Source organism: Chrysochloris asiatica, unplaced genomic scaffold (assembly GCF_000296735.1).
Source record: "Chrysochloris asiatica unplaced genomic scaffold, ChrAsi1.0 scaffold00125, whole genome shotgun sequence".
Lineage (NCBI taxonomy): Eukaryota > Metazoa > Chordata > Mammalia > Afrosoricida > Chrysochloridae > Chrysochloris > Chrysochloris asiatica.
This window is the reverse complement of record NW_006408643.1, coordinates 4,191,141-4,205,757: the sequence shown is the minus strand read 5'-3', so window position 1 is coordinate 4,205,757 and position 14,617 is coordinate 4,191,141. Positions and strand designations below refer to the sequence as shown.

Genomic DNA, 14,617 nt, shown 5'->3' with positions numbered 1-14,617 from the left:
TCTATGCTTCTGTGTATGGCTCCCCCTTATAGTGAGCTCTCCACTGGCCCCTGGCCTTTCCAAGTGTATCATTCTGTCTCCCCAATTATACCAGGAACCGCCCCAGGGCCAGCCCGGCCTCCCAGATGCAGCTGCATTAGTTCAGCTGATGAATTCCATCCTTGGAAGCCTGCTTCCCACCTGGTCAACTTTGGAACTAAAAGTGTAAAACCATTTCACTTAGGATTTGATGGCCGTAATTGCAGAATCTAAGCTAAGATCAGTATTTTATTGAAGTGTCCCAAACCTTGGGAAACTGAAGGTCTTAGGAGTGGACCTTCTACCTGGGTCGGAGAAGTGGAGAGTGTACAAGGGTTGTTTCCCCAAAGCTCTCTTGTATAATGGGATCTTTCAGGGAGCATCATTCTTGTCATTTCTGTCTCATTTTATATTGTCTTGTTACTGTTAGCTGCTGTCAAGTGGAACCCTGAGCCCCTGACTCACAGTGACCCCATACACAAAGGAACAAAATGCTGCCATGCCCACCATCTGCATGATCCATAGGGTTTTTAGAAATCAATTTCCAGGCCTTTCTTCCTCATCCATCTTAGTCTGAAACATCCACTGAAACCTGTTCAGCATCCTAGCAACACACAGGCCTCCATGGACAGGCAAGGCTGATAGCTACTTATAAGGTACAGTGGCCAGGAATTGAACCCAGGTGTCCCGAGTGAAAGGAAAGAATTCTATCCCTGCTGACCCTACGTCATCATTCACTGTTATTGTTAAGTGCTGTTGAGTCAGTTCTGACCCATAGCAACCCTGTATAGGGTTTCCGAGGAACAGCTGGTGAGCTTGAACCGCCGACCTTGTAGTTCAAACGACTTTGCAGTCTGGTGCATTAACCCACAGTGCCACACCAGGACTCCAGGACTAATCATTCATTAGTGCTTACAAAATAGCATTGCCTTTAGATGTAGCATACGGGAACTGAATTAAGTAAGAAAGTGAATACCCCCACCCACGACTCACCCACTGCTGCAAAAAGATACAAGAAAACCTACCTCCCAGGCTGCACGATTTCCAGATTCTGACACAGGCTTTGGTATAGTACTTCTTCGTAAATGAAGCCTGAATCCTCAGATGCCATTTCAGGACCTCAATTCTGTGTTCTTCCATTTGTGAGTTTTGGAGTTCATTAAGAAAAAAATGAAGAAACTAGGGCGTGAAATCCAGCAGGGACCTGGGGGCCTGGAGCCAGCTGGCCTCCTGGGGGTAGCAGGATGTGTCATGGCTGTACCCCAGCCCCCATCCAGTGTGGGGCCCGCCCTGAGCCCTGCCCAGGGCTATGGGATGAAGGTGAGGCATGTCTGGGTCCTGTTAGGCTTAGGGACTGTGTGCCCACAGTAAGCGGCCAGAGGTGTGGCAGGCACGTACCCAGAAGAGACAGAGCTGAGGGGGTCAGCAGTTCAGGAACCAGGTGGGTTCTTGTGCCCACTGGTTAGTTGCCATGTAAAAATGTTCTTCCCCCTGTCAGTGTGTCCTGCCACTGTGACTTATATGTGGCTGTGATGCTGAAAGTATGCCACCGGGAGTTTAGCTATCAGCAGATTCACCCTTAGTAAACAGGTTTCAGCAGAACCTCCAGACTAGGAAGAAAGGCCTGGCGACCTGCTTCAGAAAAGCAGCCATTGGAAGCCCTGTGGATTCCAGCTCTCTGGGCTTGGACACACCATCAGGAGGGCCGGGTTGTTAGGTGTTAGTGAAGTAGAGAATGTAATGGACAGGGGGTCACAATGGTGAGGATGATGCAGGACTCGGTCACCTTTTGTTCCCTTGTCCAGAAGGCCACCGGGATCCCAGATTACTGGAGAGCAGGTAACACAGCACATCGTGGTCTGACTTAAACTGGAGGCGGCACTCCTCTTGTAAAGGACTCTGTGCCTGAAAGGTCTCCATAGCGACTGTTTGTAATTTAGCTCTGCCATCCCAGTGGAAAGCATCATAAACAATACATAAGCAAGTGGTAGTGGCTGTATGCCAATAAAACTTTATTTACAAATACAAGCTTGTTTTGGCCCTTGAGCCATATGTACCAACCCCAGGCTTACATGGGATACCTGCTCAATAGTGAGCTCTGAAGAATAAACAGCTCAAAGACGGCTTAATCTCATGAGCAAAAGACCCCCCAGTTGGTGTTCTGATGAATTTCCTTGTCTTGTTTTAAAGATTTCTGCTCATAATTGGGACCTGACCGATTCACAACTGTGCATTTTGTGTTTCTTCAGATGACAGATATCTTGCAAGGATGTTACTGCCGTTTAAACTGTCTGAAACCAAATCTTAGCAGCAGTATACCATGCTACCCCACCCCACAGAGAACCCTCACTGATCTAATCAGCCAGTAATGTGGTTAAGGCTTTTACGCATGCATTTTTCTCTCAGTATTGGAGCTGGATTTCTTACTCTCTGCGTCAGCTAGACCGTTGGCTGGGAGGTCGAGACACATTTTTGCGTGAAACCAGTGAAGCTGTGTTGTGCGGCGCATGTGTCTGAGGCTTGTCACAGCCGCTCAGCTTGTCTCCAGCATTGGCATTTGCTCCTTGGAGAACCGGCCTTGCTGAGGCCTGGGATTGGTACTCTGCATGTGTCCCTTTTCCTCCTGGGGGTGCAGAGCTGGCCTGTCCTTCTCTGTTCTGGGTGTGCAGCAGCAGTGGCTCTGGTGGGCCGTGTGTCAGGCGCATCTCCAGGTCCACTTGGGGGGTTCAGCCTGCTCCCTAGGGTGTGAGAGGGACTCAGCCACCACGACCTGAGTCAGGGCAACCCTCTGCTGGCAGAAGGTGAATGAAGACAACAGGGCTTGTGCTGAGAGAGCATAGACAGACTGAACCCACAGGCAGGAAGGGTGCCCCGGGGAGCCACAAAACATCCTGTGAGGCCATGCTCTCTGCCCCCTCACCCTTGCCAACCCTCTCACCTTGTCTCCTTCTGTCCTGAGATGCCCTACCCGGCACTGAAGCAATTATTGTCCCCTTGCTTCTGGCTGCAGTGATTTGAGCAGCCGCCTTCTGAGCAGCCTGTCCTCATTACCCAGCCACTCGGAGCTGTCGAAGCATTTGACACCAAGGCAGCCTCAGCACACAGGGCCCTGGGGCGTGCTCAGCCTGCAGGGGGCCACTCAGACAGCCTTCGCCCCGATTTGGGCCTGATTTCCCCATCAGAATCTAATGAAACAGCCAAGCTCCCCTTGGAGGGCTAGTTCTGACTCTGTCTAGAAGTCGTGGAGCAGAAATTGAACTCCATCAAGAACTGTTAACTTGGGTAACTCCAGTCAGTCCCAGATGGTGGGGGGCGGCGCCTGATGCGTTTCAGTGGACACTGATTCCTCACTGGTGTTGGGAGGCAGCCTCCCTGGGACAGTAAGTGGCACCTGAGGAACTGGAGAGTCTGCACGTGGTGTCCGCACATGTCCCAGTATGATGTCAGGAGTGTGGCCCGCATCTTCCAGGCTGTCACATCCCAAAACCAAACTACCATTGCTATGAAGTCAAGTATGACTCCTGGAGGCCCTGTGTGACAGAGGAGAAATGCTTCCTCGGGCTGTCTCAGCTGTAGGCTTTATGGGAGCCGATCACCAGGCCTTTCTTCTGCAGAGCACTGCTGGATGGAGTCAAACACCAGCTAAGGGCCTCCTCAGGTCCTCTCTTCCCCCAGTGAAAACCCCCATTGCAAGCTAGAGCTGTAGCACACGTGGTTAGGAAGGTCCCCTCCAGGGCAGACTCTGTTGAGAAGCCAGCTCAGGTGCCCCCATAATTACTTGAGGAAAGGCAATTGCAGCCTGTCTATACAGACCCCTTTAGCCCCTGAGGGTGGCCGGGCCAGGATCCATTGCTTGGGCACCATCTGTGCCTCCGTCACTCTGCAGCCAAATTACATCGCCAGCCCCACTCTCCAGCGCCATTTTTCATTAAAGGAATTGAGTTTGCTGGGAATCGCTTGACCATAAATAATCCCTCCCGCACAGCCTGGCTGGGTGATTACTGTTCCTGGGCTTGGGCTCTGCCAGCAGGCAGAAGGTGCCTCTCACCCCCACCCGGATGTTCTTCTTGGTCTTCCTACCCACTCCCAGCATCCCCAAATTTGGGGTCCTAAATATATCAGTGTGTCCAGAGCACATTGAGGGACGTTTGGAAGGCTCATTCACACTCAAAGTTAAGTCATTACCTTTACGCTTCCTTCATCCCGGCTGAGAAAGGCAGCAGCCACCGGAGAGCTTGTGGAAAGAGAAGTTTGCAGCATGCAGTTGGTGGTGGTTCTGCCTCAGCCTGGTTGTGTGGGGGAGGCGGGAGAGGGTGGAGCTGTGTCCTACCCCATGCAGGACACCCCCCCCCCCCACACACACACACGTGTCTCTGGGTGTGTCCTGAGTCCTAGGTCAAGTCCAGTCTGGGTGCCCTTATCATTGTCAACCTCCCCCAGCTCCCTCGCAGCAAGGCTCCTGTGCTGGTGGGCTTGTTTGGTTTTCTGTCAGCTGTGCTGCCTGACACCTCTTCTGTTGGCTTTTAGAAAGTAGTCCTCATGTTTCCATCTGCTGGGCACGTGCGCGTCAGAATTGGAGAGAGATTTCTATTGTACAGACATTGGCTGTAGGCTTCTTCTGAGAGCTGCCTCCCATCTTGATTCTAACCCGCAGCGCGGTGTACAGGGCTCATTTCAGTCAACGCTCACCAGGTGACTGAAAAAGTAGTTACGGACACATGCAGAGTAGAATTACTGAGCTGCACAGGATTTTTAACGAAAGACTGATTTTTTTGGAAGTATTTTGCCAGGCCTTTCTTCTGCGATGTTGCTGGGTGGGCTTGACCCTCCAACTTGTCATTTGCGGCCAAGCGCTTTACCTATTTGCATCACCTAGGGTTCCTAACTATGGGGCAGGCTAAGGTTCCACAGTTGAGGTGTCACCTCATAGCCTCAAAGCTCTTGAGTGGTGCAAATGATTAAGCACTTGGCTACTGACTAAAAACTTGGAGGTTTGAGTCCACCCATAAGCACCTCGTAAGAAAGATCTGGCAGTCTGCTTCTGAATAATCAACCACTGCAAGTTCTGTGGCGCACAGTTCTACTCTGACTCATAGAGGGCCTCAAGGGGCTGGAGTGGACGGCAGCTGTCACTGGTGTAGCTGACTCCCTGGTCCTGGGGACGGAAACAGCCATACGTTGTGGAAGAGCAGCCTTAGCCTCACGCCTGCCTCCCTCCACAGTGCACGTGCCGGAAGGACATGGTGAAGATCTCGATGGACGTCTTCGTGCGCATCCTGCAGCCGGAACGCTATGAGCAGTGGAAGCAGGGCAAGGACCTAACGGTGCTTGACCACACGCGGCCCACCGCGCTCAGTAGCCCGGCGCTCAGCTCCTGGAGCGCGTCCTGCGCCTCCCTTAAGGCCAAGCTCTTGCGCAGGTGAGTGGCGTGCCCAACTGGCCCACCCCGGCCCTGGGTGCGGCTCAGTGTCCAGGCCAGACCACCTGCATGACCTTGATGCTGCGGCCGCCCCGCCCCCCTCCTGCCTCACACAAGTTCCCAAGGAGACTGCCCCATGGCCATACACATTGCTGAGGGGAGGACCTGTCACACACGGGGAGGTGGCGAGAGCCCTACATCTGCCATTTCAGGACCAGTCCAAGAGGCCACAAGGTGGCCAAGGCCCCTGGTTTGTGTGGGGCCGGGTCATGTCTTCCCTTTGCGTAGTGGCCCCTGATTCAAGGTCATGACTGTGACTGCCGAGACCTCACTGCAGGGACATCTTTGGTCCGCCTTTCCCCCCTACTCTTGGAATTCCACCCTCAAACCCAAGGCCTCCACTTTACCCACAGGGACCTGTACCCCAGTTGACACGCCGATAGCCAGTGCGCATGACCTTGTGGGGGTGGGGGGGCGGACGACACGGCCCTTCTCTGTACTTGAGTCCGGTTTTTCCCACTTTCTCCTTCTCTGGGAAGTGTTTGTAGGGTCTGGCCTGCTCACCGATGTGGTTAAGAGCCCAGGGGCACTTAATCCTGTGGAGCCCTGAGAGTGACCGGAGGGAGGGGGGCCTGGGAGAGGGTGGGAGAGGGGGCACTGAGCAGACTTGCTGTCCCCAGTGGCTCTGTGACCATTGAGCCTTGTTGTTGTAACATGAAAACTGCCAATAGACAGGGCTGCTGCCAACCACACTTTATTTATGGACTCTGAAATGTGAATTTCATGTAAATTTCACAAGGCAAACTAGTCTTCTTTTATATTTTCCCTCAACTTTGTAAGATTATAAAACCCTTGCCTAGCTCACCTCCATAAAAAAACGAGCACTGGGGGTTTCCGCCTGTGTCTCCAGCGTCGACCGTGACACATGTCCCCAGTCCAGCCTGCAGTTACTTTTGAGTCCTCTTGTCCCAGCTGGCAAGGGGCCCAGCACCCTGTGGGCAAGGGGTAGGCTGTGGTCTGGTCACACGATTTCCATGGCAGAGCCACTCAGCTGAACTTTGCACAGACAGGCAGGAGACGGGTGTGTGAAAAGCATGCCCATTCTGGAACCTTCTCCCCCATGGGTAGCCCTCATCCTGGGCACCGTCGGCCTCTCCCCTCCCCTGTTCTCCCTCCGCTCAGGCATGCTTGCCAGTCTGTTCCTGAGAGGCAGGTGAAGGTGAGTCTTCCTTTTCTGGTTTCTTTTGTTATCTGTCCTTTTGATTTCCTGCTCTCCTGTGTGTTCCTCATGAAAAGCAACTTTGGTGAGTCCCATTTTGTGGCGGCTCCTGCAGTGACCCGGTGAGGAGCCGGAGAGCAAGCCTACCCACAGACTCGGGTTCTCGGGGCTCCTGCGTCATTTGCATAATGGTTAATTGATTGTGGCTCTGGCTAATTGGTCAACAGAATGGATTGCCAATAAACAGGTGCCTCATTCCAGGAAGGGAATGGGATTAGAGCTGTCTAAAGAGCTGCCAAGGAGCTCTGGTGGTACAACAGGGAAGCACTCAGCTGCTTACTCAAAGGGCTGCGGTTTGAACCCACCCCACAGCTCTAGGGAGAAGACGTGGCAGTCTGCTCCTGGAAGGACGAGGCCGCTCTCTGTGGGCTGGGTGGCGCCTCTGGGGGTGGAGGGGGGCGCTGTGAACTGGAATCGACTCAGCAGTACCTGAGGACAGCACCACAGAGCTGCTAGCAAGAGAAGTGGACCTGGCCAGGTGGCCCCTCAGGAGGAAGCTTCTCTGGGCAGAGGAAGTAACCTTCCCAGAAATACATCCGTGTGTCCCTGTGTCCCTGCCCACCCTAGTCAGGCCACTCTCGTGCCTCCTGATGGCCCAAACCCTGTCCGTGCTGCGCCGCCCCCTCCCCGCTTACAGGCCAGCCCAGCCTGTCACATTGTTCCTTCCTCCCATGCTGTCCTGGGGAGCCATGTATTCTGACAGTGGGACTGAATCACAAATGACCTCGTGTTTCCTGTTCCCAGGGATATCATTTTCTTTCAAGATGTAAAAGAGGGCTGGTCCCCACCTTGTTTTAGTGTTGTGGCTGGGGCCCTTTTCTCAGGGAGGCTGGTGGTGAGCTGCATTTCCAGCCCAAGCCTCCCCTGCGCCTGGTACCCGCTTCTCAGCTCTGCCGGTGCCCCCCCCAATTATGGGATTCGTCCTCCCCTCCCCCGCCAGGCTTCCCTGAGCAGCAAGCACGGGTTTTGTGTGAGGAGGCACCCTTTGAAGCTCCTTGGCTTGGAAAGGATGGGAGGGTGGACCAAGCCTTCTGGCTGTGTCCCCGAGGGCACTGCTGACTCAGGGCTGGATCTTTCTCTGGGGTGGGGCTGCCCTGGACACTGGGGGTGTTGAGCAGCATCCCTGGCCTCCCACTGCTCAATGTCAGTAACCTCCCATACCCCGCACCCCAGTTGTGACAATGCCTTCAGACATGCCCTAGATGAGGAAATGGAGTTGGGGCAGGCTTTAAGTCCAACCACCCCTCTTGACCCCTATGTCCACACTGCAGGCCCATGGGTGCTCATTTGGGATGCTGCTCTTTCTCCTTTCTCTCAGCCACCCCTGTCCTGCCCCTCTCTGGAGGCTTCTGCAGGCTACACCCCAGCACTCTAACCTCTTCCGGGGAGCCCTCATGTTCCTCCCCTCCGGGTCCCGGGACTCCATGGTGGAAGGAGGTGGCTATGGCGCTGGTGCCCAGCCCAGCAGGCTTCACGCAGCCCCTCCTCTCAGACCTCCAGCAGCCGCGCTCGCCGCCGCCGTATGCAGCCTGTCTCTGCACTGCTTGTTTCCGGGATTCTTCCACCACATGTCCCGGGACATCTGTGCTTCCTGAGTGTTGCAAGTCTACAGGGAAGAGAGGCTCTTCAGGATGACAACCTTGGGGCTCCAAGGTCGGCTATGGAGGCAGGACTCCCAGTCAGTCTGTCCTGGGAGAGCTGCCAGCCTCCTTTTGTGGGTGCTGTGGAGCACTGTGCCCCTCTGGGACAGGACCAGGAGACGCCGGAAGAGGCTGTGTCCCTGTTACCCTCCCTGTCACCTGAGATCTCAGGGATGTCTGCCTCCACCTCTACAACAGAGTGTAATCTGTACTAAGTCCCAATGTTTGGAGCCTAGAAATGCCATCATGTGACTCCCAGTTAAACCTGGCAGATAAAAGTGCACGTTCCTTGCCGCTCACTCCTGAAATACTCTGAAGATGGCCAAGAAGAAAGTGTAGCTGAGCACAGGCTTCATGGGGGGGATGGGCCCGGGGGCCTGTGAGGGGAGGGAAGCAGAGGAGGAAAGTGCTCACACATGACGTGCGTGAAGGGCCAGGCCCAGAGACACTAGCACTCTTAGCATAGGGACACCATGCCGTGGGCTGGACACAGGAGGCAAGGACTCAATGCCACGTGTGAGGAGCTGCTCACACCCTCATCTTGGTCAGAGAGGGGGGTCTTCCCAGGGTCACAGCACTCTGGAGTCTGATACTGGGAGTCCCTGGGTCTTCTGTACCCACTGCTGCACGGCTCCTCTCTGCAGACCTGGGGACCCTAGACGTTACAGAACACACTCCAGCGTGAGAGCCAGAGAGCAGAGCAGAGAAGAGAAGAGGAGTGTGAGGGCAGAGCTGATGCATTTAGCAGAAGGCGCCTCCGGCAGAGTGGGGGAAAGCGCTGTCCCAGCAAAGAAGAGATACTGAGGCAAGAGGCAGCTCCTGAAGGTTGAAAACGAGAGCACAAAAACGTCCTCGAAGAGTGGGAGTCAGCCCACCCAAGTCTAGAATGCAGAGCAGCATGGTGATCATGTTGGAAGGTAGACAAGACCAGAAAGGCAGAGGCTCAGTCCAGAGTCCAAACACAGAAAGAAGAAAAGTTAACCCGAACCAAAAGGCTTACATTTCCAGATTTAACGTCACCTTACAGCTCACTGCTATCAAGTGGATTGTGGCTGGTAGTGACCCCAAAGGACAGCAGCACAAGGCTGTCACTCTTTACAGAACCAGACTGCCACACCTTTCTCCTGCACCACCAGCCTTTGGACTCACAGCCAAGCAAGCTCCTCCTAAAAAGTCACCTCCTAAAAATTACCCACACGATGGCTCAGCTTTGTGAATCTCACAGCTCTGGGGCTAAACCACAGGTCACCATAAAGCATGAGGGACCCCAACGACGTTGAATTTTTATAAACTGTGGTGCTTCCCAGACAAAGACAAACGAGCACAGCTTTGGAATTCTGACCAGAAATACGTTCCAACCTGGAAGTAGGTACCTGGCAGCCAGACCTCCATCTCCACGGGCACGGGACAAGCCGTCTCGGATTTACCCTCCTTTCTCAGGAAGCTTCTCAAGGATGTGCTCCACTAAACACGGGTGTAATCCAGGAAAGACATGGGCTCAAGGAAGTGTGATCCAACCTAGCTGGAGCAACCTCACTGAGCAGCACGTGACACCACTGGAGGACACCACACCGCGCACCGCGAGGAGTCTCTAAGAGAGTTTGGAAACACCAAGAAAGCTCAGCATGTGAAAGAAGGAGAGACAGCCATTAACTTCAGAAAGAGCCAGCCCACAGTCCAGGCAGAGTAGCTCCGTGGTTCACGGCTCAGCAGTATTTGTGGCATCATAAAGGTGTAAAGATTGATTATTACTGCAACTAAAGGTGCTGGCAGATGTGAGGAGAGAGGCCAGTGGGGGTCCTGAGCCAAGTGGAGGAAACCCAGACCACAGAAGGAAGCCAGGCAACATGAAGAGGAACATGGAAGAAAATTCCAGAAGAAACCGTGTTGGGAAGTGGGCATCTAGGGAGTGAGTCGGGGACAGCTGCGATGAGCCAAACTGCAACTAGGGTGCCCCTACCTCCCCGAAGTCTGTTGACAAATTGGTGGTGACTCTTCCAGCCTTCTTGCCCCCAGTTTATGTTTGTACGAAATGGATGTTTCTTTGTGCACAGATGTGCGGTTTGGTTTTCCCACTCTGCTATAGGGCCATCGTTGTGTGTACCTACTTGTAGTCCCAGGAATCCTTCTGGTATAATGGTGGGTACTGGGCTGTTAACCAGAATGTTGACAGTTTGAATCCGCCCAGTGGCTCCCTGGGAGGAAGACCTGGCGATTTGCTTTTGTAAAGATTGCAGCCTAGAAAACCCTATGGGGCAGTTGTACTCTGTCACGTGGGGTTGCTGTGAGTCAGAACTGCCTGGACCAACCCCATGTATAGTTACCCTTGTGCCCTGTCTGCATGAGGCTCCCGCTGGGGACTCAGGTCCTGGGGGGTACCCCAGCTCTCAGCCCAGTGTCGTGTGGGGGCTGAGGGAAGCTGAGGGGCTCTGGAACACCCTATTTGCAGTGGAGATAGGGTCAGACATGGCTCTCAGGGGACAGGAATGTCAGGTAGAACCAGAACCTTTTGGACAAGTGGAGGGGCCTGAGGAGTCCAGGTCTCCTGCAGGAAACCCAGGCAAGGTGAGTGGGCAGGAGGAGGGGGTGCCTCAGTGGGAGCCCTCCAACAGAGGCAGCACTCTGAGACCTGGGACGCCCTCCTGGGGACCCTTGGAGGCCTGGGTCAGGGCACAGTGGACATTACTTGTCTCCCATGGGCATGCACCTCTACATTGCCACACTCAACTTGGTGGAACTGCCTTTGTTGCCCAGGGCTGTTGGTGTTCCTCTGGGATAAGAACTCACCCTGGGAGGGGTGTTGACCCGGGGCCCTGCATCCCAGCCCCTGTGACCCACCCACCCCCATAGCCCCCCTAAGGACCCTGCTGTACCTTGCCTGTGTGCCCTTGTTCCGCATGCCCACCCGCCCACCATGCTCCCACCGCTTCTGCTGCTCGCTGGTCATCTCTCGTGGCTCATCCGCAATGTCACGTGCAGGCGGCCCTGGGGCGCATGACAAACCCAGGGATGCCACTAGCGAGCTAGGCAGTGACTAGTGTGAGGGGATGTTCTGAGGAGGTGGCGTCCAGCACCCAGCATGGAGAGCTGGGGGGCCGGTGGCCGTGAGGGCTGGGTGCCCTAGAGCAATGAAGAGAAGGCAGTTGTGGAGGCAAGCAGGGCCAGGCCCAGGGGCTCTCTGCAGGACAGGGCTACTGCTGCCACTCGTGCCAGCCTGGCTGGGCAGGAAATGGGCCCCACTATGGGACAGGCCGCACCCCCTCTCTGACACCTCAGTGTTGGAGATGCAGCTGCTGCAGGCACCCCCACAGGATCAAAGTGTCTGAGCCCCAGCCGCCACTGTCACCCAGGAGGTTTCCGGGCAGGCTGGCCTTTGAGCCAGAGCTGGGCCCTGTGGCTGGTGGGACATTCCAGTGATGTGGACTGGCGAGTCAGCGCCTTCCCTCAGCAGTGTCTGTGACTAGGTCCGGCAGGAGCTCTTTGGGTCTGTCCCCAAGTTGGGTGTGGGTGTGGGTGTGGGCAGGGGATGCAGAGAGCACGTGATGATGCTGCTGTACCCGAGAAGGGAGAAGGTGAATGGGTGGGCTCTATGAGACCGAGCACCTGGGCCTGGGAGGCCTGGGGCACTGGGCTGAGATCACGAGGGCAGTGGGTCCCCACACTTACAGTGTCTGCCTGGGGCCCTGGGGATGTCACTCAGCTTCTCCATCCCCTGCCTGGAGAAGGGTCCCCGCAGGCTCTGCAAAGCTCACCTGCCTTTGTTTCTCTTCTTGTCTCTTAGTCCCCACCGTCCTCTTTCTCATGAGGGAGTTGTAGCTAGGCCCAGTCTGCAGGCCAGCGGTCAGGGATGCCTTTGCTTCTGGCCCAGCAGGCCAGTCCTGGGAACGATGGGGTCCTGGGAACGATGGCGCTGGCCAGGGACGGAGCGGGAGTGGTCCCGAAGCACCAGGGCCCCAGGCCAGGACTGGAGGGGGACGGGGCCTCCCTCAGGGGAGCTGTCATGGGGAGTTGGGAAGAAGCCTAGAGAAAACCCCTGAAATTTACATTCTAGACAAATTAGTCTGAAAGAAAACAGACACTGGAAAAGGACTGAGGAGGAGAGGAAATCAAATCTAGAAAGGAAGAAAGAGCAGACCAAAAAGCCGGGCCTGTCGTAAGTGTCTTTCTGTTGTGTTTGTCGCCCAGGCATTCCACACCCTGCTGTCTCCTTCCTCCGGAGCTCAGACTCCTTGTGTGTCCCACCCCCACCCCCGCGTGCAGCTGCGTCTGGGCGGGCCTGTCCCCCCACCCCATCCGTGTGGTCGCCTCCCATCTCCAGCTGTCATCAACACCTGCCCAGCCCACCTGCCCATCATACCCGTGGGCCCTTCCTGCACTCCACGCCCCTTCAGGCCCCCCAGGGACTCCGGTGTGGCTGCCGCCTCAGGGACACAGGGCTCCGACCTGCTGGCCTCACACAGACCACGGATCTTCCTCTGTGCTTCTTCACTTCCTGTCTACCTCCCCAGGTCCCACCGGAAGCGGAGTCAGCCCAAGAAGCCCAAGTCAGAAGACCCTAAGGCCCTCGGAGAGGGCGTTGCAGCTGGGGCGACCCTCCTAGAGGACACCGGTCGGGGAGCTAAGGAGGAGGCCACGCAGGAGGTGGACCCTGAGGAGGAAGAGGGTGCGGAAGGTCAGTGTCAGCCACGTGGTCCCGGCCTGGTGCCCCAGAGCCCATGCCTAGTGGCAAAGCTGGCATCTGCCATGCCCATAGAATCCCTGGTGGTTTAAGAATCTGACGTGAGTGTTTTCTTGGCAAGGGGAGCATTTTTTATAAGAGCCTTTCCCTCAGAAATGCCCATCCACTAGGTGGTGCCCTGCCATTGGGGACCCACATGCAGGAATGAGGCTGCCATTGTGGGTGTTTCACCCACTGCGTGTCCCCCTTTCCCTGAGAGGAGGACAGGCCCTGACCCTGTTGGGCATAGGAGGGACTCCATGAGTGCTGACCAGCTCAGGTGGGTGAAATGGTGCAGGGGATTGGGGACCGTGGCAGTGTGTGGTTGCGGCTCCCCTGAGCTGCAGGGCCCCGCAGACAGGTGGGAGCTTACCGGGACCCATGCAGACATGGAATTCCTCAGTTTACCCTCTGCACCTCGTGAAACACTTTGCATGGTATCAGTCTGAGAACGTTTTCAAGGGCCCCCACTCTGCCGGTGTATGGCATTTCTTGTTCTTTATGACTGGGTTTCATTTCCCTAGTTGACAGTCTCAGCTTCTCCTGGGCTGTGCACACTAGTGGCTGATCTGTGGTGTAAAGGAGGGGACCTGTGTTCTCTGGGCCATTCCAAATGCCCAGTGATAGACAGGGACACAGGAGCCAGACCACCGTCCAGCCTCAGCTCACAGCACAGGGTTCTACTTGGGTCCTCAGACTTCCTTCTTAGTGGCAGTCTCTTGGAGTTTATGAGCTCAAAAGACTCTATTTTCTTAGACTTGTAGGTTCAGAAGGGTGTACTATTGCTGATGCTAAAGATTATGTGGTTTCCACAGTGACTTTGTCTGAGGTGACCAGGCTGGGTGCTGGGCACTGGGGCTGGACAGAAGAGGGGTCACTGCTGGCCCTGTGGCATCCACAGCATGCGGGAGAGGCAGATGCAGGCTCGGCCCACTTTGACACACACCCCCAGAGCTGCTATAGGGTGGGCTTGTGCTGAGTGGTCCCCGTTATTTAGCAGCTGATTCCCTCAGGAGGAGGTGATATGTGAGTGGTGAGAGGGTGGACGTTTCCATGTGGACCTGCGTCAGGAACATCCTCAGGTGATACCACAGCACACGGTTCACTCGGGGAGTCCTGGAAGGCGCTTCCTTCCAGATCGGGAGTGAGACAAGAGCTTCTTGGTCGCTGTTCAAAGCAAGACAGGAGGGTCTGCCCAGCTCTCAAAAGGCAGGATGTGGTTAGAGAGGAAGAATAGGATTGTCCTACTGACAGATGATGTGACTGTCTGTATAGAATGGTACAGGTGAATCTATAGACAAAATGGTGGACTGTCTCAAGAACCTAGCAGAGTGGCTGCATGTGAGCTTACTATCCAAAAGTCAAGTCCCATTTCTCATAGACCAGAAATGCCACAGTTGGAGAAACACTGAACTGCTAACTGCAAAGTTGGTGGTGTAACCCCACCAGTCACCCCTCGGAAACCCTATACAGGGTCACTATGAGTCGGAACCAACTAGACGATACTTAATAACAGCAGAGATTGCTGGGTGAAACAAACAGCT

At 55.1% G+C, this 14,617-nt stretch overlaps 1 protein-coding gene across 1 annotated transcript in view; it reads left to right on the top strand.

The window, feature by feature from the left end:
• Positions 1-14,617, top strand: part of KDM4B (lysine (K)-specific demethylase 4B) — a 114,580-nt gene that overhangs the window by 65,573 nt on the left and 34,390 nt on the right. Inside the window, exons 8-9 of the mRNA XM_006868910.1 lie at positions 5,241-5,437; positions 12,865-13,046. Of these exons, the coding sequence (XP_006868972.1) occupies positions 5,241-5,437; positions 12,865-13,046 (379 nt within the window). The remainder of the gene's footprint in view (positions 1-5,240; positions 5,438-12,864; positions 13,047-14,617) is intronic.